The 25,000-nt window shown below is 39.5% G+C and overlaps 1 protein-coding gene across 2 annotated transcripts in view; it reads left to right on the top strand.

Annotated features, from left to right (window-relative positions):
* trpc7b (transient receptor potential cation channel, subfamily C, member 7b) overlaps positions 1–25,000 on the top strand; it is a 58,079-nt gene that overhangs the window by 11,800 nt on the left and 21,279 nt on the right. For both annotated transcript variants that reach the window (XM_030061276.1, XM_030061274.1), the window contains exons 3-7: positions 6,812–6,994; positions 12,949–13,113; positions 18,860–19,076; positions 20,561–20,794; positions 22,658–22,922. In XM_030061276.1, coding sequence (XP_029917136.1) covers positions 6,812–6,994; positions 12,949–13,113; positions 18,860–19,076; positions 20,561–20,794; positions 22,658–22,922 — 1,064 coding nt within the window. The remainder of the gene's footprint in view (positions 1–6,811; positions 6,995–12,948; positions 13,114–18,859; positions 19,077–20,560; positions 20,795–22,657; positions 22,923–25,000) is intronic.

Genomic DNA, 25,000 nt, shown 5'->3' with positions numbered 1-25,000 from the left:
CTGCCTCAAGCTAACAATTGAGCTGGGCTCTGAGAGAGCTCTAATTGATGGGAAAGATGGCCAGTTTGCTGGAATGGACTGGTGCCATGTGGATTTGGACTGTCAGTGTTATCTGTGTTTGTTTAAACATGTGTGTAGTGCATCAGCGGCCTCCTCTCATAAGATTTTCTTTGTCATCTGTGTGGTTTCTCTTGTCACCAGTTGAGATGTTGTTTATATGGTATTATGAATTATGATTCTGTTGTCATGAAATGATTGACACAGTAAATTCATTTTGTTGAACTTTTTTGGGAGGTGGAGGGAGAAGTTGCAGTGTTCTCATATTATTACAATGTTCTATCTGTCATATTCTTCGTCTCTCGTTCCCTCTCTCTCTCTGCCTTGCTGTTTGTCAGTCAGCCTTTCTGCTTGTCATTCTGTTCAGACAGGTTAATGAGAAAGGTTCACCTGAGGGACCAAAGTTCTGTTAGAGCTCATCTGTCTCATTACCATCTCATTATCAGCCTGCTGTCTTTCTGTTTCTCTTTGTCTCTCTGTCGCTCTCCCAATATCCTCTCATTACAACATTAAAATATCAAATAATATTACCACCCGCCCCAGACAACCATCTTTCATATTTGTAAATTAAATGTTGTTACCAAAATATGGCATAGATTAGGTCATAGCATCATTAAGATTATAAAAAAAAAAAAAAAAAACCTCATGATGGCATTAACATCCTTTATCTTGGAATATGTAAAAGAGCATAAAAAAAAAAAAAATCAGAACTCAATCTTCCATGGTAATGGAAGTGACAGTAGAGATCTATGCATTGGCATGGTTGGAATGGTTGACTAGTACTGATCCACTGAATTGTGGACCATTTATTCAAGATGTTTTGATGGAAAAGGTGAATTATGAAAGGTAATAAACGCAATACATTTTTACTACTTTTATATTACTGCTTTTATTATTATTATTATTATTGTTGTTGTTGTTGTTGTTGTTGTTATTCTTTATTATTATTAGTAGTAGTAGTTATATTTTAGTTAGATTAATACTATTAATATTAATATATTAATATTTTTAAGTTATCCAACATATCCAAATAGGGTTTTGACCAGTTAGTGCCAGGTAATATGCAATATATATTATGATAATCATAAGAAATTGTTTTGATATAGATTCAAAATAAAATCTGCTAACATGTACAAATTCACATTTAATCATCAACAATGCATATTTCACTAATATAAAGAATGAAAGAACTGCATTTCATTTGTGTTCATAACTGTTGACATTAGACCTAGTTGGCGAGATGTGTTAACACTTCAACTGGCCTACTAAATGATAAATGGACTACATTTACACAGAGGTTTTCTAGTTAACTGACCACCACAATGACACACACATTCATACAGTGATGGTAGAGGCTGCCATGCACGGCACCAAACTGCTTATCAGGAGCAGTTATGGGTTCAGCAGGTCGCTCAGTGAGCAGTACCTACACATTATAGCCCACCTTTTTCTTTGTTGTTTTTGCCGTTTTCTTCTGGCTTTCGTTTCCTTTCTGTGTCAATCTCCAACCATACATCAAATGTCCCATGTCTCCAAATGAATTAAAAATGATGTCCATGCAGTAAAGGTCCCAGCAGGTGTCATTATTTCTAACTTGATTAATGGTAGTAAATGGGTAGGACCTTCTGCACGGTGCAATAAATCAAACCAGCTTGAAGTGACCTTGCATAGCAACAATCAGTTCATGATAGTAATTATTCAAAAATATTGGACCTCATCCCATGATTGACAAGTCAGAAGTGAGTATTCTACAGACCCGTCAAATAATTTTTAATAGCCTGGAAAATATAAGTATATTTTGAACTGAAAGTGATGATAACAGTGTTGAGTTGAGCTGAATTTCAGCATCTTTGAGCATCAATAATACAATAAATATTTAATAAAACAAACTGAATCATAACCAATATGTTATAGCTAAATGTTAGTGGCTTGCCAATAACCAGCTTTTCATAAAAGGCTGATCCAACAGTAACCTTGGACCTGAAAAACAGAAATTTTTGGCAAGCATAGCCAAGTGGGAGTAGTTTTGTATTGTAATTCTGGTTCTGTGATCATAGGTTAATACTAATACTGCAGTGAAGAGGCTAATACTGCAGTGAAGAGAGGTTCTTTAGACCACTGTTTCTCAAATGGAGGTACGCTTACCCCTGGGGGTACGCTGAGGAACTCCAGGGGGTACGTGAGATTTGCATCCATGAAAATTGCATCCATGAAAGCCTCCTGCAAAAACATTATTTAGGCTAATAAATATTCATTAAAATATAAATGGAAGTTTATAATTAAATACTGAATTTTAATATCAGTATTCAATTTCATCATCCTGAAAAAAAAAAAAAAAAAAAAAACGACATCCCGCCCCACCCCCCACCCCACAGTCTGGTTAGGGGGTACTTGGCTGAAAAAATATTTCATAGGGGGAACATCACTGAAAAGAGTTTGAGAACCACTGCTTTAGACAGTGCCATCCAAGGCAATGTTGTTGTCTTGTGAGCTGAAATAAAGCGGTTCAGGGAGTGGAGACCATAGGGTTGTGTAGGCATGATCTGATTGGCTGAGTGTATGCATGTTATTTTTCAGTGTGCTGTGACAAACTGATGAGTGGTAAAGCCTATAAAGACAGAAAACATTATAGGGTATGATCCATGTGAAATACAGCAAAACCATTTTAGCACAATGCTGCTGACTTGATAATATTATATTTTAGCTTAAATTATCAAAATATAAGCATAGAGTATTAACATTGTGTGTTATTTACTAGTTAGATCACAAACACAACTAAGACTTCTTGTCTGATATCCTTTAACCTTTTACTGTTGCGACAGCCCACCAGCTGGCCGGCCAAACTTGTGAGGACCAACTATCAGTCTTGTGAGGACAATATGGTTGTGAGGAAAGTTTTGGTGTCTAATTCTGATTTATTAGTCAAGATTAGGGTTAAGGTTAGATTTAGGATTAGGTAAGGTTAGGGTAAGGGTTCGGTTTGGCATAAATTGGTTATTGGTAAGATTAGGCAAAGGCTGTAGAGAATGATGAATGTAAGTAAACTAACAACCTCACAGTATAGTAAAACCAAAGTGGTGTGTGTGGTGTATGTGTGTGTGTGTGTTTGTGCCTTTACTGTGCTGGGAGCATAATTTTTTCACCTATGATTTCCTCAGTGTCGCCCTGAGTGATGTTTACATGGTTGTTATGAGCAGGGACAATGTGCCAAGGGGTATTGTGCCATGTCACATTGACACACACATGCACACACGTACACACGCACCCAAACATACACACACAATGCTTGCACTTGTTTGTACAGCAGATACAAACACACACACACACGTACATATCTGTTACATCCTTTGTGACAGTGCAGAGATGAGAGCTGACCTGCTGGTGGTGGATGTTGTTTGTTTATGATGAGCCTGCCACACGGGTATCAGGACCTCACTAATAGCCTGATATTTATCTCAGAGCAGCTTACCTTTCCAGACAGCCTATCACTCTCTCTCCACAAGCTCTGGATACACACACACATACACACACAAAAACAGACACAAACATAGATCCTGTACCCTTGGCAGACTCGGGTAGAGAGAAAAACAGGAATGGGGTTGACATTTTTCTCAACTTTTATTCCATTTCTCTCCTCATTTCACACCATGTTCAGATTCCACTGTGTTAGCATTGTGACCTTTGCATCCCCTCACAGAAATCCGGGCTTACAAATGGATGGAGATGAATGGAGACAGACAGAGAGTGGTGGTGTGGTTTTAACGGCACTCTCTTTTCTCAGCTCACTTCACACTATCCTCCTCATGCGCACACACACACATATCAAACAGTAAATACATCATCTGAGCTGACATATTGTATACTATACCCCATACATTACACAAATACACACATGTTGATGCTCAGATGTGTGACATTTACTTGTTAGCAGCTGCTGTTTCTGTACCGAGGAGTCTTTTATCTTCCAAGTCATGGACAAATCCTCACATATACCACTCTCTATCCTTCTTTTCCTTTCATCCTTCCATCTAACATCTCTACAACAAACCCTCTCTTCTCCACCAGTCTTAATCCCTGCACATGTTCCCTCTTCAGTTCACATTCTCTCTGTTTTAATGCTCAGTCCATCGTCCACTTTTCTATCTTTCATCCTCAAGGCACTTACCGCGTGAGTGTGTTCCATCAGCTCTTCCTCATGGTTTCACTTTTAAGCACATGTGTATTGTACAAGTATGTGTGTCTGTGCTCATGGCCACACATGATTTTAACAGGTGATTCATGATGTAACAGGCAGCAGCCGTTGATTAAGAAAATATTGTGCTCTGAAGCTGTGCTCTGAATCTGTTATTCTATAGAAATGGAGATATTAATTTATGATTTGCACCTAAGAAAATACACCAAATGCCCAGTTTCTCTTTTGCATCCTCAGGATGACACAAAATGTTGCTCCCATGGCCAGTACCATCAAATCCATTATTAATTAGCAGAGATGTCAACGTTTCTCTTGACCAACGGTCTATCTGGCATCCCACGCATGTCTTTTTTTTCTCTTTATCAGCTCATGGGCCTAATTTCCTCTGGAATTTCTCTCTGTGTGGAATTTCTACTTCTGTGGCATTTATTGGTGTGAATATGACTGGAATGCCAGAGGAGATAGTTTGATTTGCATACTTGACTCAAGAAAACTAATTACACTATTTTATATTCAAGAAGACCGACCCATCAGAGCCCTGATAGAATGATACTCTCTCACCTCAAAGAAACAAACTACAGTACACAAGGGGAGTTCAAAAGATGGACAGGTATGGTTAAAAAAAAAAGATAAATATGATAATATTTTAATGGGAAAACAGAGCTCAAGAAAATGGGGGGAAGAAAAGTAAGTCTGAAAAGAAATGCTAATTTAACACTGTGAAATCTTGATGGAGAGGACCTCAGGGAATGTCTGAAAACTAGAAGAGGCTGGGTGAAAGTTTCAGTGAAAGCAGGCATTATCAGCACACTGTAATGGTATGTTTGAGCACAGCATGAACACATCTATGAATACATAATGAGCCACACTCCCCAGGAACCCTGAGCACAGCCAGAAACCACAATCTGCCAGCTGCCTCCCTGCTTAGTAAACTGTGAGGAGCGGAGTGAAGGAGTGGGGAGACAGGTGTAAGGAGGAAGGGCAAGAAGAGAAAGTGGGGGTGACGAGAGAATGGTGAGAAGTGGAAATGGAAGGGTTTTGGAAGGGACAAGAAATGAGAGAGGGATGAAAGGTTTGAAAAGAGTACAGTTAAGGTAAAATGAAATATGCTGGTAATCTGACACCAAAAACTGCAGATATTCAGACATCAGACTCACCTTTTCTATCAAACAGATCTCAGACAGCTAGGAACATGTAATGGGGCCTGCCCATAATGTAGGTATGTTACAACAAGATGTTACTAATTCAGAGGTTTTCCTTTTTTTTTTTTTTTTGTTTTTTTTGTTGTTTTTGAATGAAAACATGCTCTTGATGGGGGAACTTCACGATATTTGCAAGAAAAGCACCATATGGTGCTTGTGTGTGGTGTGTGTGTGTGTGTATATATATATATATATATATGTATATCTTTTAGTAGACAACAAAGTATCTTATCTTATATTAGCTAAAAACAGCTATGGCTAAGAAAAGTCAGCTTTTATGATTTCAAAATGTGCCCGCCAACAATTATCATGTTAATCTTCCGTGCTCATAACTATGCTCTTGTAATCGCGAGTGCAGTGTGTGTTTTGTACACACATGCATGTGTGTATAAACACACACACCACACACACACCACACACACACATATATGTAATTTATATATATTATATATATAGTATAGCGAGAGAGAGAGAGAGAGAGAGAGAGAGAGAGAGAGATATGGGTCTATAGATATATAGATAGATGTGATTTGTGGTGGTGTTTATATGTATTTGCCAATTTGCCATCATTATTGCTATAAGTCACAAGCACTTCAAAGCAAGAAATGGACACAAAAATAGGCTTCCAAGCCCATTTCTTGCTTTGAAGTGTTTGTGACTTATATCACTATATAGCAAATACTTTTTGGTTGTTGTGCATTTATGGTCCCCAACTGTTCCATTTCACGTACTCTAACCCATTTGGGAACCTAGTTTTTTCATGTAGAAATGCACATGTCATTATAAGAATAGTGATCTTCATGTTATTTGGCCATGTGCATTGATGGACAATATCAGGAATGCTTCCCTCATGAATGTATCAAATTATCTACTGTAATAAGGTGAAACAAGTCAAGTGGAGCTATGGATGGATAAACATCAGTTATGAACGCAAGCCCCATACATTTTATAATTTGGTTAGAAACAAAGAATAAAATACAGCTGACTCAATTTTTTGAGTTTTTGATTTGAGAACAGAATGGGATTCTGAATGAAAATAATGCACCCTTTTTATAATATTCATACAAAAATGGAAGTAGGTTCATGCTGGAGTAGCAGATGTCTGTACTTGCACACTTTGTGTTGACAAGTTGACATTTTACATGCCATGTACCAGTGTGAATATTTTTTTTCTTTCATGAAGTATGCAAAGCTACTTTGTTTGGAGGAGGCTTATTGTTTGCAACCATCTGATGGCATGATTCAAAATCTCAGTTTAAATTCAAGTAAATTAAGCTTTTCCTCTCCTTGCCTCTTTCCTTCCCTGTCTTCCTCTTCCTCCCCTCCTCACCTCACCTCACTGCACCCCCTACATTGGCAGAATGACTACCGGAAGCTCTCCATGCAGTGTAAAGACTTTGTGGTGGGGGTGCTGGATCTTTGTCGGGACACGGAGGAGGTGGAGGCCATACTGAACGGAGATGTGGACAAGTGCCCCCCCAGCCCCTACAACCGACCCTGCCTCAGCCGCGTCAAGCTGGCCATCAAATACGAAGTCAAAAAGGTAAGGTGAAAAAAGACCTCCAAATTGACTGTCCATAAAAACAAGAGGTAATCAGGTTTCCAGTATTTCTACCTAATCTACACCTTAAAACCAGTTTTAGAATAATATTTTTGATTACTTTGTGGAATTAAGGCAGTTAGCTATTATTATCCTTCCGTCATTTGTATGAGCCATTTGGGTCATTTATAATAGATTAGGAGTATCAGTTGACTCTCTCCATTCTCCAGCCATGAAACTAGTGCAAAACCTGAGGTTCCGATGTAAGAATCTCCCCTTTCAAAGATGTAATTTTGTTGCCTTAATAACAGTCTAGTCAGGAAATCATTCATTACCATTGCAGCAAATGATAACAACATTATGTGTTTGATGTTGATGGCTGTAGCATGCTGTGGTCTCAAATAAAAGGTATCTAAACCTTAAGAACTGGAAAGTATGTACAGGATTTTTTGTAGGTCTGAAGTGACAGTGTGTCAGAGGACCACCAGGCGCACTGAAGTCAGTCTCTTCCAGCTAGCTAGGAGATGCATTATAGAGTCTGCTGTCTGTAGGCAAGAAGGACCTCCTCAGGTATTCACCAGAGCACCTAGCCTTGATCAGTCTGTGGCTGAAGGCTGAAGGTGAAATGGCCAGCACCTTTCAAAATTTCTCTCTCTGTCATCATTCCAGGGGTCCAGGTGAATGCCTGGACCTTCACTTAATCAGTTAATTAATTTTATTGGTATCCTTAGTGCTATGATGTCCACCCCAGCACACAGCCTTATAGAATATTGCACCTGACAACACCAAATGGTAAAATGCACAGTGATATTGTGAATATTCCAGTGGACATATAAATGGATCTGAAAGTATAACTGGCTCTGTCCTATTCTGTGGAGTGCTTACGTGTTTGAGAGCAGGTTCAGTTTATTGTCCAGATGGACAGCCAGGTACTTGTGACCCTTGTGGATGTGAAGGGGAGGCTTGTTCTTCCTGAGGCCCTGGATCATGTCCATTGTTTTGTTTACATTAAGTAGTAGATGGTTGCAATAACTAACTAGTTGTATACAGCGTTATCCTCCCCGATCTCTACTGTCCAGTGCATGTACATGACACATAGCTTGAGCAGCAAAACTGTGTTTGCGTTATTGATTGAAGACCCACCATACAGTAGGTTCAGCACTTAAGGGTAGACCAATAGCAGATCATAGGTGTGTTTTAGGGGTAACACAATAAACTAATCTCTGTGCCATTCCCTTTAAAAGCAAGGTGCGTTTTCACCTTGGTGGATTGCTATTATAGAAGGAACACTCTTTGTGCAGAAATGGATCTGCCTGTGCTCTTTCATTTCAAGAATGAATAGATCATCTACGGTAACAGCAGGGTTCCATCATCATCTTAAAAGAGTGAAACAACAGTGAAAATTGTTGGTCAATGACTTTCAACTGCCCAAAGCTAGCAATGTGCCGGCAATGCACTTGACCACACCTCATTTTAAGAACAACATGCCGCTTTATAAGATAAGGCCCTGAAATTGATTCTTCTTTACTGATATCAACAAAGCTGGAAGGGTTCTCGGAGGTATAATTTTTTGATACCCATGGTGGGTTGAGCAAGAGACTGAATCCCTACCAATACCAGGGGAGCTGTTCTGTACTTCACCTTGACCTTTATGTGTACTGCAGGACAGCAGAAAAAAAAGAAGTTCCTGTATACGGATCAATAAAATACAGAACATCATTTATCATCTTACAATATTTCCAACCACAGCATGTTTTGTTCAGGGTTTATTGTGATCACATTATAATCCACAGATGCTCAGAATATGATTAACTCCATCATCAAAGGTTTTAAAATGTTGTTTTGTATCTATTTAATACATACTAGTTTTTGAAAGTTTTTTTTATGTATTATTATTATTATTAGTAGTAGTAGTAGTAGTAGTATTTACACTATGCATTGTATGTGCCACCACTTGATGTTATAGTTTGAGGAAGATCAACATCCAAGAAGACTAGGTGTAATGATTTACTGATCAGATCAGACAGACTTTTCACTATGGAAAGAGGATGTGCAGGCATGTGTGTGTGCATGTGTATGTGTGCATGTGTGTATGTGTTTGCGTATTTGTTTGTGTATGGCCCAGACCCTTTGTGACCCTTTGTAAATAGCAGACTGGCCTCTGTGGCAGAGGCATCCTTATTAAATGTCAAACTCCCTCATACTACTCACACTTTCTAAGAAGATCTCACAACACACACACACACACGCACGCACACACACGCATACACACATGCACACACGCACACACAAACACACATACACACACATACTTGGCATGCTTTAACATCTGACCTTCAAGCATATGCAATGTATACTTTCTCTATCTATATTTTCTCTACAGTGAGGTATACCCAGGGGAGTGTGTGTGTGTGTGTGTGTGTGTGTGTGTGTGTGTGTGTGTGTCGTGTCTGCTGGTGGGTTTCAAACAGTCTGCTTGAACTGTTTGTTTCCCTGTCAGGCTTTCTTTCTTTCTTTCTTTTTTTTTTAAATTCTGTACAAGGGAGCGTGACCAACACTGAGGAAGCTAATTGTACAGGAGGCACATTGGGGGGTGGGGGTAGGTTGCCATGGAAACCAGGTGGTGCATGAGGGCAATGCATGTGCCTGGCGTACATGCACACACACACACACAGGCGCATGAACAAATAGACACACACATATACACTTACAAACATAGGGGCAAATGTGTGTGTGTGCATGTACATATAACCGTGCACACACACACTGCAGGGGTCATGTCATGGGTCATGGGTTGATGGAATGGTCATTGGAAGGAGCACAACATTACATAATAATGATTTTGTGTGTAAGGGTGTGTGTGTGTGTGTGTGTGTGTGTGTGTGTGTGTGTGTGTGTGTGTGTGTGTGTGTGTGTGTGTGTGCGCGCATGTGTGCATGTGTGCGTGTGGTCATGGGAGTGGGTGGAGATGACAGTGGGGGTGTCTGTCATCAGTTCTGATAGATACTCCTTGAATGTCAGCTGATGACCTGGGCTGATTGGGGCGGGGGTGGAAAGGGATGACAGAGCGAGAAAACAGAGTGAGCAGGTAGGCGCGGAGGTATATCGTTGCTCAGATCATAGATGTGAATGAAAAAACACACAAGTGTGTATATTACGCTACCTGAGCACCTATCGAACATTGATTATACTGTTGTCTGCACCCTGCCCCCAGCAGGAAGAAATAAATCCAATGTATCTTTCCTTCTCTGTCCCTTATCTCCTGAGCAGGCTCACTGATGTTGGCCTTCATTTATCAATGCTTTCAATGCAAACAATGCTAAAGGGCTTAGCCAAATCTCCTGGAATATGGCAAACATGCTTTGATAATGGATTTGAAGACTCAGTGCTTACTTATTTAACTGTAAAATTGCTTTCTTTTGCATATATTAAAAATGCGTTCAATACTAGCTTGTTAGCATTTTCCTTTATAAATAAGCCCAAGTGCTTGTGGTGAATATAAACGTGTGGTGAATAATAAATTTTGGTACTGATGAATATACAAATGATGTCCTGTACAATCGCAGTGAATAGAAAAGCAGTTTGCACATGCAGCTACTTAAGGGTACCTTGAATATTAACATAGTGTAAAGTGCCAGTGGCCTTTTATGAATATGTTTTGAACGTTGCCTAGAGTTTATTTTACACCCGTTTGACCAAGTGAATTCAAGAGGAAAAGTGAAAGGACTGTGTGTAACACACACACACACACACACACACACACACACACACACATATATATATACATGCCAAGGATAAAGTAAGCAATTACTGTGAGATAACACAAAAAACAAACAAACAAGAAAATGCATGGACCTGATTTTTGAAGTCACAAAGCAACTGCCTCTCAGTGGTGTCTTATTTCTGTTATTACTGAGCGTAACACAGTGTCTCTCCAGTTTCATTGTTTGGGTGGGACATATTGGGTGGATCATAACAGCCATGGAAATTGATTTACAGGAATTGGAATCTAGCCTGCATTCAGATGCACAGGAGCATGCTCCTCCTTCAAACCTCCATTACCTCGGTTCTTCAACATGAATGAATTTCACTGGAACACAGCAACGGCTTCGTACGAAAAGAAAACAGGAATTTCAACTGTTATCACCCAAAAGTACACAACTGCAACATCAATTTACAAAAAATATGCCAATTGATTAAAAAAATCTAAGAATTTTATTTTTATTTGTTTAGCCATTTAATATTAAAGTGAAACAGTCATTGTTATTGGAATGGAACAGTCGTGCTTTTTTCATTATTTTGTTTTCATGTTCAGTTTACAGTGAGGATAAGAATAATGTTCTTCATTATGCAAGTAAATATAGTTTAGTTAGATGTTGAACTGAATCAGTTCAGTTGATTAAATCTGAAGGTCCTGACAGGAGGAGCAGTCACAGTACTTCACTTTAATTAGCCGACAACAGCAGCTCATCTAATTCAAATGAGGGAACCTTGCTGAGTGGAGACTTTCTAGCTGAGATGCTGCAAATTGGCCTGATTTGAGGGATTTTAATGCTAATGTAAAGACGGGAGCCAATCAGAGCCAGGTTTACTTGTAATGCATTTTCTGGAGTCTGTCTGTAAAAGGCTGGATTTTTGAAAATCCAATAACACTGATTAAAACTGAACAAGATCAAATATTAACAATGCTTTTATTAAGCATCTTTTGCATTCCTGTAATAAGCAACCTTCCTTTTTCTTGTCCAGAAGCTGGTTAAAGATTCAATATTTGTTGGTAAAATGAGGCTGCAAGGCTCTTTCATCAAGTCAAATGTTCAACTGTGATTCTCAAAATGTTGTCATTGGTGTGCAGGATCAAGCTCACTCATTGTTTGACTTCAGCCCTGTTTCCATATCTGTCCATATTCAACCCCAAGCAAACTAAAACCTGTGAAATCTCTTAAATCTCTTCATTGTAGTGCCGTCATCAGGGATGCAGCAGAGGCTAAATCCATCTAAGCTCTGTTGACTTCCTGCTTTGTTTGCAAAGTAAATTTATTCATCTATATAAGCTGCACTAAATCTTTACATCTTTATGAGGCAGATTTATCATATATCTCAGTGGTGGCCACTGGTCCAGCATAAGAGCTAAAAAAAAACACCATTGCAAACACACAACAGTGTATGCCCACACTACAAACAGCAACAGTGATTTACAGGCCTAATCACGCCTTGCAGTTTCATGGCTCTTATGGTTTACTAAGTGGGACACCTGTAGTTCTTGTTTTTCCACTGTTCTTTTTAGGTCTGGCTTGTTCTCAGTTGTGGCCACACCAAGCAACTCTCTCAACTGTGTGTCTGTAAGAACAGAGCAATGCTTGACTTAATTTGTTTCATTGTAGAAATTAATGGTTTACAGACATAAGCTGATCCAGACATTAGCTTGAGTGCAACCTGTTTGACATTGGGATATCTGTCTGTGGGCATAATTTCTCAAAACTCTTTTCTCAAAGCACATTGACAATTATTGGCAGTATTATGAAACAATTACATGCATTTTGATTTATCAGAAATATATGTTAAATGAAAAAAAAAAAAAAAAAAAAAAAAAAAAAACAACAACAACCCTAAACTGAGAACACCTGTAGAACCTCACTGAGCCACACAGGACCAGGCAAAAAGCCGCATGCAGCACACAAGCCCTGGTATACATCATAGTACACAGTAGCTAAGTGATGCAGCTTATATACAAAAAAAAAGGTATTAAACTGAAGAAAACATAATGATGCTTTTTTTTTGGAAATATAATTGCTATTTTTATTAATTGGTGGCTGTTTGCAAGTACAAACTGGTAAGCTGAGCGTTGTTATGAACTACAATGATATACAACTTATATGAATATGTGTTTAAAATTTTTATTTGCTGGTCAGTTTTCTACGGGCACTCACCATTTGCATCCTTCCCCTTCATCTCCCCAGTTCGTTGCCCATCCAAACTGCCAGCAGCAGCTGCTGACTATCTGGTATGAGAACCTTTCAGGCTTGAGGCAGCAGTCCATAGGGGTCAAATGCTGGACTGTGCTGGGGGTCACTGTGGGCCTGCCCTTCCTGGCCATCGCTTACTGGATCATGCCCTGCAGCAAGGTATGCACTCTCTCTCTCTCTCTGTATCTCTCACTCTCTCTCTTTTCCCTGTCATTTAAACCAAACACGAGGTCAAGCCTTCAGATGTGCATAATTTTTTGTACTGTATATATATTTAATATGCTAACACAATTACTCACACACCACACACCAATAAATTTGCACATAAAAATATACTCACACCCTCACCTGGTAACAGTCCCAGTTAGCAGTGACAGACAAATGTCTGAACTTAAGTTTCGTAGAAATTCTGAGGTGACATGAGTAAACTGAACACAGCGCCCTCATTTTCATCAACCGAATGAGCCACTTTAAAGAACAAAAAAAAGAACACTGATGGAACAAGACAGCCAAAAGATGTAATGTCTTTGACTCTTCTATGGACAGAGGTATCACTTAGAAAGCTTGTATTTCACTCTTAAGGTTTCATTTATCACTTCACCAACACCACAATGTCGTTTGAGCAAATTTGGTGAATACAGAATTTCAGTCAGTGTGGATGCCACATACCGTGTTTCTTTATTTCGGCTCCATTTTGATGTAGCTCTAATTCATCAGCTAACTCAAGATGTAAGCCGAAACAGTGACGCTAAAGAAGATTTGGTTGTCAATATTTGATTATGAAACCTCATGAAAGGTACACAAATGCCCATGCACAGGGAGTTATGCATAATTATATTTGTGTTTTACCATGTATTTTGAAGAATCCATCAAGCAAATTATAATCTATAAATTGACGCACTACAACAGAGATTTTACACACACACACACACACACACACACATACACACACACACACACACACACACGCACGCACGCACGCACGCACGCACGCACGCACGCACGCACGCACGCACGCACACACACACAGGTGCCACTTGATGATGAGGTTGACTTCATTATGGATTATCCAGGTTGATGAGTGGATTTGCATATCCACGTGTGTGGGTGTGTGTGTTAGGGCAGATTGAGGCACAGTTTGGAAAACCTCTGAGATCAGGTTAGTAATGAGCTTGTGATTGGAAGAGAGAGGGAGAGAGAGTGTATGTGTGTGTGTGTGTGTGTGTGTGTGTGTGTGAGAGAGAGAGAGAGAGAGAGAGAGAGAGAGAGAGAGAGACAGTGAGAATGAGACACAGAGAGGAAGGTGGTGTCAAGTGTGTGTAAGTGGATATGGAACGGTTGTGCTGGGAGGGTGTCCCCACCAGGGGGATTTGGATTCAGTCATAATACACTAAGAGCCTCTAATCTCTCCATGTCACCCTAACACGTGTGTTCCTGGATGTGTGTGTGTGTTTGTGTGTGTGTGTGTGTGTGAGATTACATATGATTTCGCAAAGAGCCTCAGCGACAGTTTGCCATTTTCTGACACAGGTATGGATCAGCAGAGATAAACAATAAAACAGGAAAGTACATGACAGTGATGTGTGACTTGAAAAGATGATCAAGATGAAACTGGAACAAATGTTTAATATCAACATGATGGCACCAGAAGAGAGTCTAACATGGATTTGGTAGTGAAATGAGTATTGAAAGCAGGAAGAGTGAATGAGACAAAAAGTGTGGGTGCATTTGCCAGATAATAAGACAGAGGCAAGTTACAGTGAGAAAGCTTTTGATGCGTTGTGGCTCATTATGTGTACGGTGCCTGGTGCTAATCATACCGTTTTGTTGTGTACAATATGAGAGAAGAATTAGTCACGTATTAAAGCTTGTAATATTCCCCATTCGTGCCACCACAACACACAATATTAAAACCCTAAACCATATTACATTTCATATCAGCGGGGAGAGATGAGAAAGATATTGATATTTCTTTTGTAAACAAGGAGTAATTCATCAACAGGAGACAGTGAGACATGAACATAATTGGCTGAGAAATCTGCTTAAAGAGAAAAAAAAATGAGATATGCATTGACCGCAAGCAATGAAAAATAAATTTGTGTTTTTGATACTGAATGTTTCTTACGTGATTGAAAAGGCTGATGGATGGAAAAATACAGTCATGCAGAAAGTGATGACACATGCACTGGTACAGTTGCACAAGAATCCTTTGAGAGTTCCCTGATGAAACATACATTAGGAAAAGAAAGAGTGAAAGAGAGAAAATAGCCTCAGAAGAGCTTTCTCTCCATTTCCATCCATCTGGAAAATGCTTGAAGCCGTTGTTAAGGAATAAGCCTCAACCCATTTACTTAGCATAGCCTACAGTCTTTGTTAAAGGTGCTATATGCTGCATTTTAACATTACTGAATTATCCCCACATTGATTTTGACTTTGTATTTTTATGGTAACCACCCATTCTCTTTATAATAGGAACCTGATTTATGGAAAATGCAGTTTTGAATTTGAGAAACATGAGCAAATACCATAATAGAGAGGCAGCCAGTACTCTCACTGATTTATGGTAATTAAACCAAGGTATCACAACTGATGCGACATGAAGCACCTATAGTTCCACCTTACATAAGCCACTTCTTTCTTTGTTTACTTCCCTGTAGGGTGATATTGATTGTGCCTGTTGCTCTCATACCCATTCATTCACAAGCTCTGATCCCATTTCTTGGATTTTGTTATGTAATTATTATCACTTTTTGTTAGCCTTATGTAATATATTTGTGTCCTTGCTGTGCTTGCTCCCTACTAGAGATTTTGCATGCATGTATGACACTAAACATTTCTGCAGATCTTTTCCCAAAGTAAGTAGTCTTATTTAAAAACTCTGAAATTTCTCCTGCCCGTTATCGAGCCATTGGCCTCAAACATTGCACATACAATAAGCCACTGTTTGAGCGAGGTTTACAACATGTAGTCCAAACAATAAGCAACTGTGGATCTGAAGTCAGCGAAGATAATTCATTAACACAAGATCTTATATTATTCAATATAATATATTATTCAATATATTCTTCAAATGACTTTCAAAATAACAAACCATATTATCAATAATTCAGTGGTATAGTTTTGTAGGTTATAATTTGCAATTGAAAAACTGTTCTGCTCCCTCATCTCACCAGGTGTCATTTATCCAGGTGTCTCTAATCCCTTGATCAAATAAACAAAATTCTTGCTGGCAAGGCATAAATAACTATAAATCGCACAGAAATCATTTAATAAACATATTCAACCATGCCGCAATTAACATAGTTTGTTTGTATACCACTTTGAATTTACTTTCATACATTAAACTCCAGCAACACCAGTATTCCATCACCATAATATAATGATCCACATTAGTTTTCCTAAAAACAGCAGCACTGTTGTGTTTTGATAACTTGAAATTGGATGGAGTGAGATAGTCTCTCCAGTAGCAAATAGTCCCTGAGGAAATGTGTGCTTTCCACAGCCAATTATCAGCTCTGTAGGTCTGTGGTTAACTGAATAGCGATGTCTGTGTTAGCCATAGAAGCAGAACATTACATGGTGGGTGTTTCAACCAAAAATCCAAATTTGATCATTTAGAGATTTTGATTATATATTGTGAAATCTTTAGTACCCCTTTATGATTTTCAAAACGGTTTGTTGCACTCCAAAATATGGATAAATTGTACCGAATTTACCAAACACTCATAATATCTGGTATGGTCCTGTAATAGTCCTGTTGGTTAAAAGTGCTTTGTAATTAAATCTTACTTGACTTGAGAGAATGAAAGAGCTGACTTTGGACAGTTCCTCATTATTCATTTAAAATGGGTGCACATTCAGGTTGCGTTTGGCTCTCTATGTAGCTAAGGGAAAAGCCATATATGTGTATTTGAGTGAGTGATAGACATACTGCATAGATTATGCAGCTCCCCTGCATCTTTCAATTTCTCTTCAGGTTTTCTTTCCTGTCTCTTGGGAGGTTCAAACACAGGTCGCCAGAAGAGGAAGAAAAAGACACACGCACACACACACAATAAGCCACAGTGTCCAGCTGATACACAAAGAGAGGGCTCACAACCCATACACCATGCACAATCCTATCTCCCTGACAGATGGGACCCCAGTGAATCTACCTCTGCTACTGAGAAAACATAGACTGTAGTGTCCACAGTGTATTTTCCTTATTTGGCAGGCTAAGAGCAGTGGAATCAATTTGGTTAACACTGATGTGATGGCAGGCCTGGGATTATTTCTAATCTATATGGCTAAACAATGGATATTGTGAGTTCATTGGCTGACTGTTTAGATAAACTGTGTTGATAAATGACGCTCTTGTGAGAGAGAGGAGGCGGGAATGCAAGCTGGATCCAGAGAGGGCAATGCATACAAAACTGTAGACCCATGCATAAACAACTGTGGAAATTGTGCAGATGTATGTGATTAGGTGAGGATAGTTTATAAATGTTGCCAAAGGGTAATTTACAACACATACAGAAGGACAGAGAAACACTGGTGAGCGCCACAGGATTTTGTGCATGTATGTTGCGAGTGTATACTCTTCAGTCTGCATGTATCCCTGCAAGAATGAGTCCTTAGAGCCACACCTGTGCATGCCAAGATGCTTCATTTTCTATTCATGGATGCTTGCCTGGCCCATACCTGTGTGCATGTCAGGTTCAATTCTAGAATAGATGCAAGAGAATAATAAAAGCCACGGCCCCACTCTGGTCCTGTAAGATTTTCATTTCACACTCAACCTCTTTTATTTACTCTGCCATTTCCGTGGGGACAGGAACGGAAGAGAGAAGATCAGTTCTCGTCACCATCATGCTGATAAAAGAGAGAACCCACAGGGACCATACATGTGCAGTCTTCACAAAGTGGTAGTGAAATTGATCAGCTTTACCAGCCCAGCTGCTGAGATAAACAAGGTGGCCCAGATTTCAACCAACTGGCAGGAGGAGGTTTAGAGATTTTGCAGGGTTAAGATTTACCTGACACCCCCTTTTCCCCCTGTTCTAGTGTTGCGTGTGGCACGGGAACATTATTGGATTGGTGTGTTATCATGCATGTGGAGATTGGAAACACCCTGTGGATTGTTAATATTGATCACAGCAGGTTTAGAAACTGGCAAATGTTGAGATCTCAAATGTCTGTATGGGTTTCAAAGTGTGTGTGTGTGTGTGTGTGCTTGTGTGTGCCTGTGTACCTTTCTTTGTGTATCAGCATGTACTTGTGCATCCATAAGTTTGTCTCTCAGTGTGTAGGCATTTGTAAAGCCTCATGTACCTGCATCATCTTGTGCATCAACAGTTTGAACTGTGTTCTTTCCATACGGTGCATTTCCATAAACTTCTGATTGTCTGGCAGTCATTTGGTTACATTGGCACTATGCTTCAATAAAAGTAATCAATGGCACGGTGTATTCATGAATTACAACAACTGATCTCTTCCTGCTAAGATGACTATGTGGTGGATTTAACATAGTGCTTTTCAAATTGTGTTCCCTGGTGAGCCAAAGCTCAGGAAATCCAAAAAAAGGAAAAAGAGTTATGGATTTACTAAGCCTTTTACACTTCTTTTCATTGTGCTCATAGCAGTGTGCGTGCTATTTAGTAAGGCGACTAAGCACAAAATACTAGTGTCTAAAAGTTTGTCTTAAGTTTGCCTATGTTTGCAAGGTTTATCAAAGTCTGTATTGTTTTCCTTATTGGATAGTGAAGTTAAGGAGAACGAGACCAGTATGATGGGAAAGACTCAGAGTGTTGTCTTAGTAGAAGGCAGATTACCAAACTCTAAACTGAACACATATGAATTCTCACATATTCTCACATAATGAAGTATCCTGTATATCCCATCCTTCATCCTCACCCTCCACTCCCAGCTCGGTCAGATCCTTCGAAGTCCTTTCATGAAGTTTGTGGCTCACGCCGTCTCCTTCACCATCTTCCTGGGTCTGCTGGTCATCAACGCCTCTGACCGCTTTGAGGGTGTCAAGAATCTGCCCAACGAGACCATCACAGATCACCCGCGGCAAGTGTTCAGGGTCAAGACCACCCAGTTCTCATGGACGGAGATGCTGATCATGAAGTGGGTGCTGGGTGAGTTGCCCTTGCAGAACATTGTTCCAGTGTTTTGAAATGAGTTTAAAATTAGTTTTTTTAAATGCATCTCTCTATTTTTATAAGATTTGTTTGATTCAGTCTGACTTTACAGGTTATTATGCTGGCTAAGCTAAAAAAAAAAAATGGGAAAGTTTTGTAGTTGTAACAGCAAACTGCCATCAGTATAGATAAGCGCTGTCAAGGGAGATTTTGTTTTAGACAACACATTACTGCTGGACACAGAGGAAAATGCCTGATTCCTGGCACATTTGAAATGTTTACTACTGATAACCCTGATGACCCGATGAGGCTCACGCTCAATAGAGAGTCGAGATTGTTTTCTCTGCTTACATTTAATCAATATGAATTTGAAGCTGTTGTGATAGTGTGTAGACAGGATTCTCCAAAGTTTCCCTAAAAACTTTCCCAAGTCTCCTCATAAATTTAATGCTGGTGGATAGTCAGTGAAACATACTACCCAACTACGTTTTCGGGTAGAGTTAAGATTTAAAGATCATACAATTAAGTGGTTGAAAGCCAAGGCGATGGCAATACAATAAGTCATTCTGTTTATCTTCCATAGATTAAATGAAAGTTTGCAAGTAGTATGCTGTGAGTGCCAAGCTAGTTGAAACCGTAGCCATGCTGATTCCTCGAGATAACCAAAAGGAGAATCTGGAGAGGAGTGAGTTCGAGTGAAGGATAGTGGGATAGTGGGATAGTGAGAAGGGGGCTTAGTGGAGGATGCTGGAAGGAGATAGAGACAGGAAAGTAAAAGAATGTGACATACAAGAAGGAATAAAGACAGCGAGTGAGAAAGTAGTGACAGAACAAGTAAGACAAAAGTGTGTGCACACAGATAGCCCATGGCAATCTCTGTCAGACATCAGCTACTTCCCATCTGCTCACATTCTCCCTCTTATCTAGACGCACACACATATAATACTATTATGTGTGTACATGTTTGTGTATACGTTTGAGCATATGGTTCTGTTTCCGTTTGTTTACCAGTAATGACACCATTCATTTCCCATCCGTGGTAGGTTTTGGCAGCAGGTGCTTGTGTATGTGTTTGTTTCTGTGTGTGTTTACTGAGCAGTGGCTAAGGCAGAGTAGGATGATTGTAATTCCAGTAGCATGCTTTGAAGGCCCAGTAATTGTTATAGAGATGATACTGATCAGGCGCCTTTCCAATAAGCAATTTTGTCCTTGTTTCGGCTCCAGATTGACAATGATAGAGAGCTCATGTAGGGGGAGTAAGGTTTTCAGTGTGTCTGTGTCTTTATGTGTGTATACAATCTGTAAATGTCTCAAAGTGCCATCATAAATTGAGTTTTGTTCTCAAATCCATGTATGTTGATGTGCCTCATCACATGTTGGTCTACATGTTTGCCTGCATGGTCTCTGTGTGTTCATGCTTCTGTGTGTGTGCATTATGTTGTCTCAGCATTTGTGTGTGTTTGTGTGCCTGCTTTTTGCAGGTATGATCTGGTCAGAGTGTAAGGAGATCTGGAGTGATGGGCCCAGGGAGTACATCATGCACCTGTGGAACGTTTTGGATTTTGGGATGCTGTCCATTTTTGTGGCATCCTTCACTGCACGCTTCATGGCCTTCCTCAAAGCATCCAAAGCCCAGCAGTATGTAGACATGCACGTACCAGATGAAGACCTCAGCAATGCCTCACTGCCTGATGACGTGGCCTACTTCACTTACGGTGAGAAGTTACTTCCAAAACGTCATCCAGTTAGTAGAATTACTTCCAATGAAATGTAATTAATTAAAATCAAATAAAAAGTTAGAGTCTCTGTAGGTGGCGCTCTTTCACTTATCTGTTATCAGCCATGGTGACTATTGATGCTCATGCCAGTTTCTTCTTCAGTTTATTTTAAACAAACCTCTGCTGCAGCTCGAAACAGAAAATGCATCACTTCCTGTGTGACAGAGGATATTTCCTTGGAAAAATATAGCCAACACCAGATATTTAGACCAGTGAATACTCAGATTAAAGATAATAATCCCGCACACCACTCTTACAAAATATACACAGGTTCTCTGTGTATTGTTTGCAAGAGTTGTGTGGGATTATTATCTTTAATGTGAACTTTTATGCTTTATGCTGACACATCCGAACTGAAAACAGAACTCTGTCCTATTTGCGTTAATTAGAAAAGCAAAAAGCTTTTGTGAACAGGCTACAGGTTTAATCAGTATTGTGGTAAATAATTCAACCATAGAGCAGAGAAAAACAGAAAGCAACTTATGGGGAAAAAAAGCATTATAATTAGAATTGAATAAAAAAAATGAATAGGGAAACTGGAGGATAATTTACTGTTCATTTACACCACACACACACACACACACGCACACCATTTAAAGAATGTTAAAATGCTCCATCTTCTTTGTGCATAAAGCCCTTTCTTTCATTTCCATATTACAAAACCATCCCCATTTCTCCTAAAATATAACAAAATTGAGAAACAGGCCATTGCAGAACATAAACACCTTTCTCTGATGTCCCTTCGCTCTGACCTATGAGCACTTAAAAGTATACAGGTACTCTATAGTGACCCTGCCTACTATATGGCACGATGCCCTTCTTCATGGCCTTTCAGAGGAACCTTCATCATTAGTGTCATCTGGTGGTCTGAATCTGTCATGACACAGTAAGTGCATTAGGCACATTAGGATGCATCACTGCCCTGTTGGCTATCATCTCCATACTTTGTGCATCATATTTAACTGCTGATGCATACCTGTAAATAATCTTTATGTAATGCAACCAGATGAGCATCAGACAGATCAACATTTAGCTCACACAAATACACATCTCTTCATGTGTTCTCTACACTTTGTGTCAGTGGCAGGTGCTCTGCAGTTTGTTAGATGAGGCTACGTGGATTTTGGAAAATTTGCACAACAAAATTGTTTGCTATGCAATACATTGTTTGATTTGCCATATTAATGCTGTCTCTTCAGATATTCTGATATGAGAACAGAAACCATGCACCATGTGATTTTTTGCTGATCTCTAAAGGGTATCAAGAGCAGCAACAAGTTTGTGTGTAAACTTTTCACAAGCCATTCCTTTCTCCTTGTCTGCCTGTCTCTCAAAAAGCATATGTCACAACAGTATGGAGGCCAGCCTAGGACAAACTTTGTTAAGCTGTGCTGTCTAATAGCGAAGTTAAACCAACTGTAGCATGCTTTGTAATGTTTCTGATCATGTTCTCTTTGTGACGCAGATCATGACTTTTTCAGCTTAGTGCCACCACTGGCCTTGATTGTTATGCTCACTTGCTTCATGGATTCTACCATTGTGGATTTTCAGCAATGGGAGGGGGAGAGCTTCTTGTAAAGGACAATTTCACCCTAACTTAAAAAAGGAAAACAGATTTTCCTACTTTTCCCCTTGTGAAATCAGTCCATTGAGAGTTTTTGCGTTGTTTTCTTTCTTTCTTTCTTTCTTTCTTTCTTTCTTTCTTTCTTTCTTTCTTTCTTTCATTCCTGATCTCATTGTTCCACGGAGAGTGTCATTCTCTGATTGTCTCCATCTTCCTCCTCTATCCCCCACCTCCAGCAAGGAACAAGTGGCGCCCATCAGACCCCCAGATTATCTCAGAAGGCCTCTATGCCATTGCCGTGGTGCTGAGTTTTTCACGCATCGCCTACATCCTGCCGGCAAATGAAAGCTTCGGCCCCCTGCAGATCTCTCTGGGGCGCACGGTCAAGGACATCTTCAAGTTCATGGTCATCTTCATCATGGTGTTTGTGGCGTTCATGATAGGCATGTTCAACCTGTACTCCTACTACCTGGGAGCCAAGTACAACCCCGCCTTCACCACGTGAGTTACTGATGGCTCATGGCTGGCTGCTGAGGATGTGTTAGTGTCTGTGGGGTTGATGTGTGTGTAACTGTGTGTGATTATGTGTATTCATGCACATACAGTGCATATTTTCTTTTTCACTTCATCACACGCAGTCTTACATAGCCAAATGCAATATACCAACAATGATGTATTACCCTACCCTGAAAATATGTCATAATAGGCCATAAAAAGTCCAAAGGATTCACTTCAAAGATGTTAAATTAATGCTCCACATTTATATTATTGCTAGACAAGGCTAGAGAACACAGAAATACCTACGGCACTATTCACTTTCTCCTTGATGCAACTGCTTGTTGGGTTTATTGAGCTCTTCGTCTTACATCAGTGCAAAAGATCGAATTTTAATCTCCCCTCAGGCTTGATGTCGACTATTTATCTAAATTTAATAAGAGTTACAGGGAGAAGCTAAATTAATGTTTTCCTCCCTAAAATCTATAGTAAACAGTCATGGATGGTGGGCGGGTAAACAAACTTTTTTTTTCTTATGTCTTCAACAAAATTGTGGGCAGGAAATCTGACCTTTTCCCAGCTATTTCCTCTATAATCCATACTCAATAATGAGGATATATTCTCCTGTCTCTCCCATTCTCACACCTACTTCTGATACAAATAGAACCCAGTGAACCAAATGGTAAATCTCAATCTCCCATGTGTAACTGAAGTTTACGGTCATGCACACAGCATTCAGGACTTCACTTAGCCTGGCTCAAACACCAAACTCTTCACTCATCAGCAAAACGTAACCATAAAAGGTCCAAACTCTCTCTGTCTGGCTTTTCTGATTCATTGATTCAAATGGCAATGGGGTTTATTTGAAAGTGTTACACAACGTACTATCAAACATGTCTCTAAACTCAGGTCATCTACCAAAATTCTGGTATCATTACATCAACTGTTAATAAACACAGCTCACACACCAAGTGACCCTCACTAGCCGGGTTAAGCTATTCCAAGTAAGTCACTACTAGGGATGTCATTAAAAATACAGGCTCCAGTAGAATACGAACACTGAGTTACAAGTGCAAATTGGCCTACAGCCTTCAAGCTGCAACAGCACATAAAATGACATGATTATGTGCCCTCGGTTTGATTTACAGTCCTTTAAGTATAACTGAAATTTTAAGTGTGTAAAAATTTTAAACATTCAGATTAAGTCTGCATTAGAACAACAGCACTGATTGACAGAGTGTGACAAATTGTGTTGCTACTACCTACACTAAAAACACTAACAATGTATATTGTTTTCACAAATTTAACATTGACTTGCTACCTGTCGATTTTGGTGACATCCCTTGTCACTAAACAGATCTCACAATTGGTCACTTTGACTAGCAGTTTACATTCAGCATTTTAACACAGTCTGGTTGGTCCAGGGAGCCCTTCAGTCACCTGAAATGTGTGATCCAAAATGATGTCGAAGGAAATTCCTTCATTCAGTCAACATCATGTTAACACATGATATCGACCATATATGATTTGGATGGTCTCCTTCCCATGGTTTTCCAACCTTTTTCCACATATTCATACTGTGAGTGTGTTTCAACGTTTATTTCATAGGTTTTACATAGCATCCATTAAATGGATGTTTTGCATCTTCCTGTGTATCAAGCAGAAGCCATGAAACCAGTCTAACAAGTCTCCAATCTGAGCAACGATCTGCCGCTGTGTTCTGCCTTTTATTACACTGTATCTGTGTCTCCCCAGGGCCATCCTCTCCCACTGGTGATTATGGATCAATCAGTGTCAGTTTGTTATTAGGGAAGCCAACCATCTTGAGACAGAATCTTTTAGCCATCCATTTCACAGTGAAAACTTTATCTGAGCTCTCTCTCTCTGTCATTTCGCACAATTTCTTTTCTCAGAGGAAGACTCCCTTGGTTTTAAACACACCATATTACAACGTTACATTATCATTCTGTTTGCTCACTTTGTTCTATCAAGCCAACTAGGGAAAAATTGCTTTGGAGTCTATTAAGGGTGTGATCACACCCACAAATCATTGTGTTTAGTTCAAATCAGAATGGGAAAATCTC

The sequence above is a fragment of the Myripristis murdjan genome, chromosome 10, assembly GCF_902150065.1.
Source record: "Myripristis murdjan chromosome 10, fMyrMur1.1, whole genome shotgun sequence".
Lineage (NCBI taxonomy): Eukaryota > Metazoa > Chordata > Actinopteri > Holocentriformes > Holocentridae > Myripristis > Myripristis murdjan.
The sequence above is the reverse complement of the archived record's forward strand: the minus strand, read 5'-3'. Positions and strand labels throughout refer to the sequence as shown.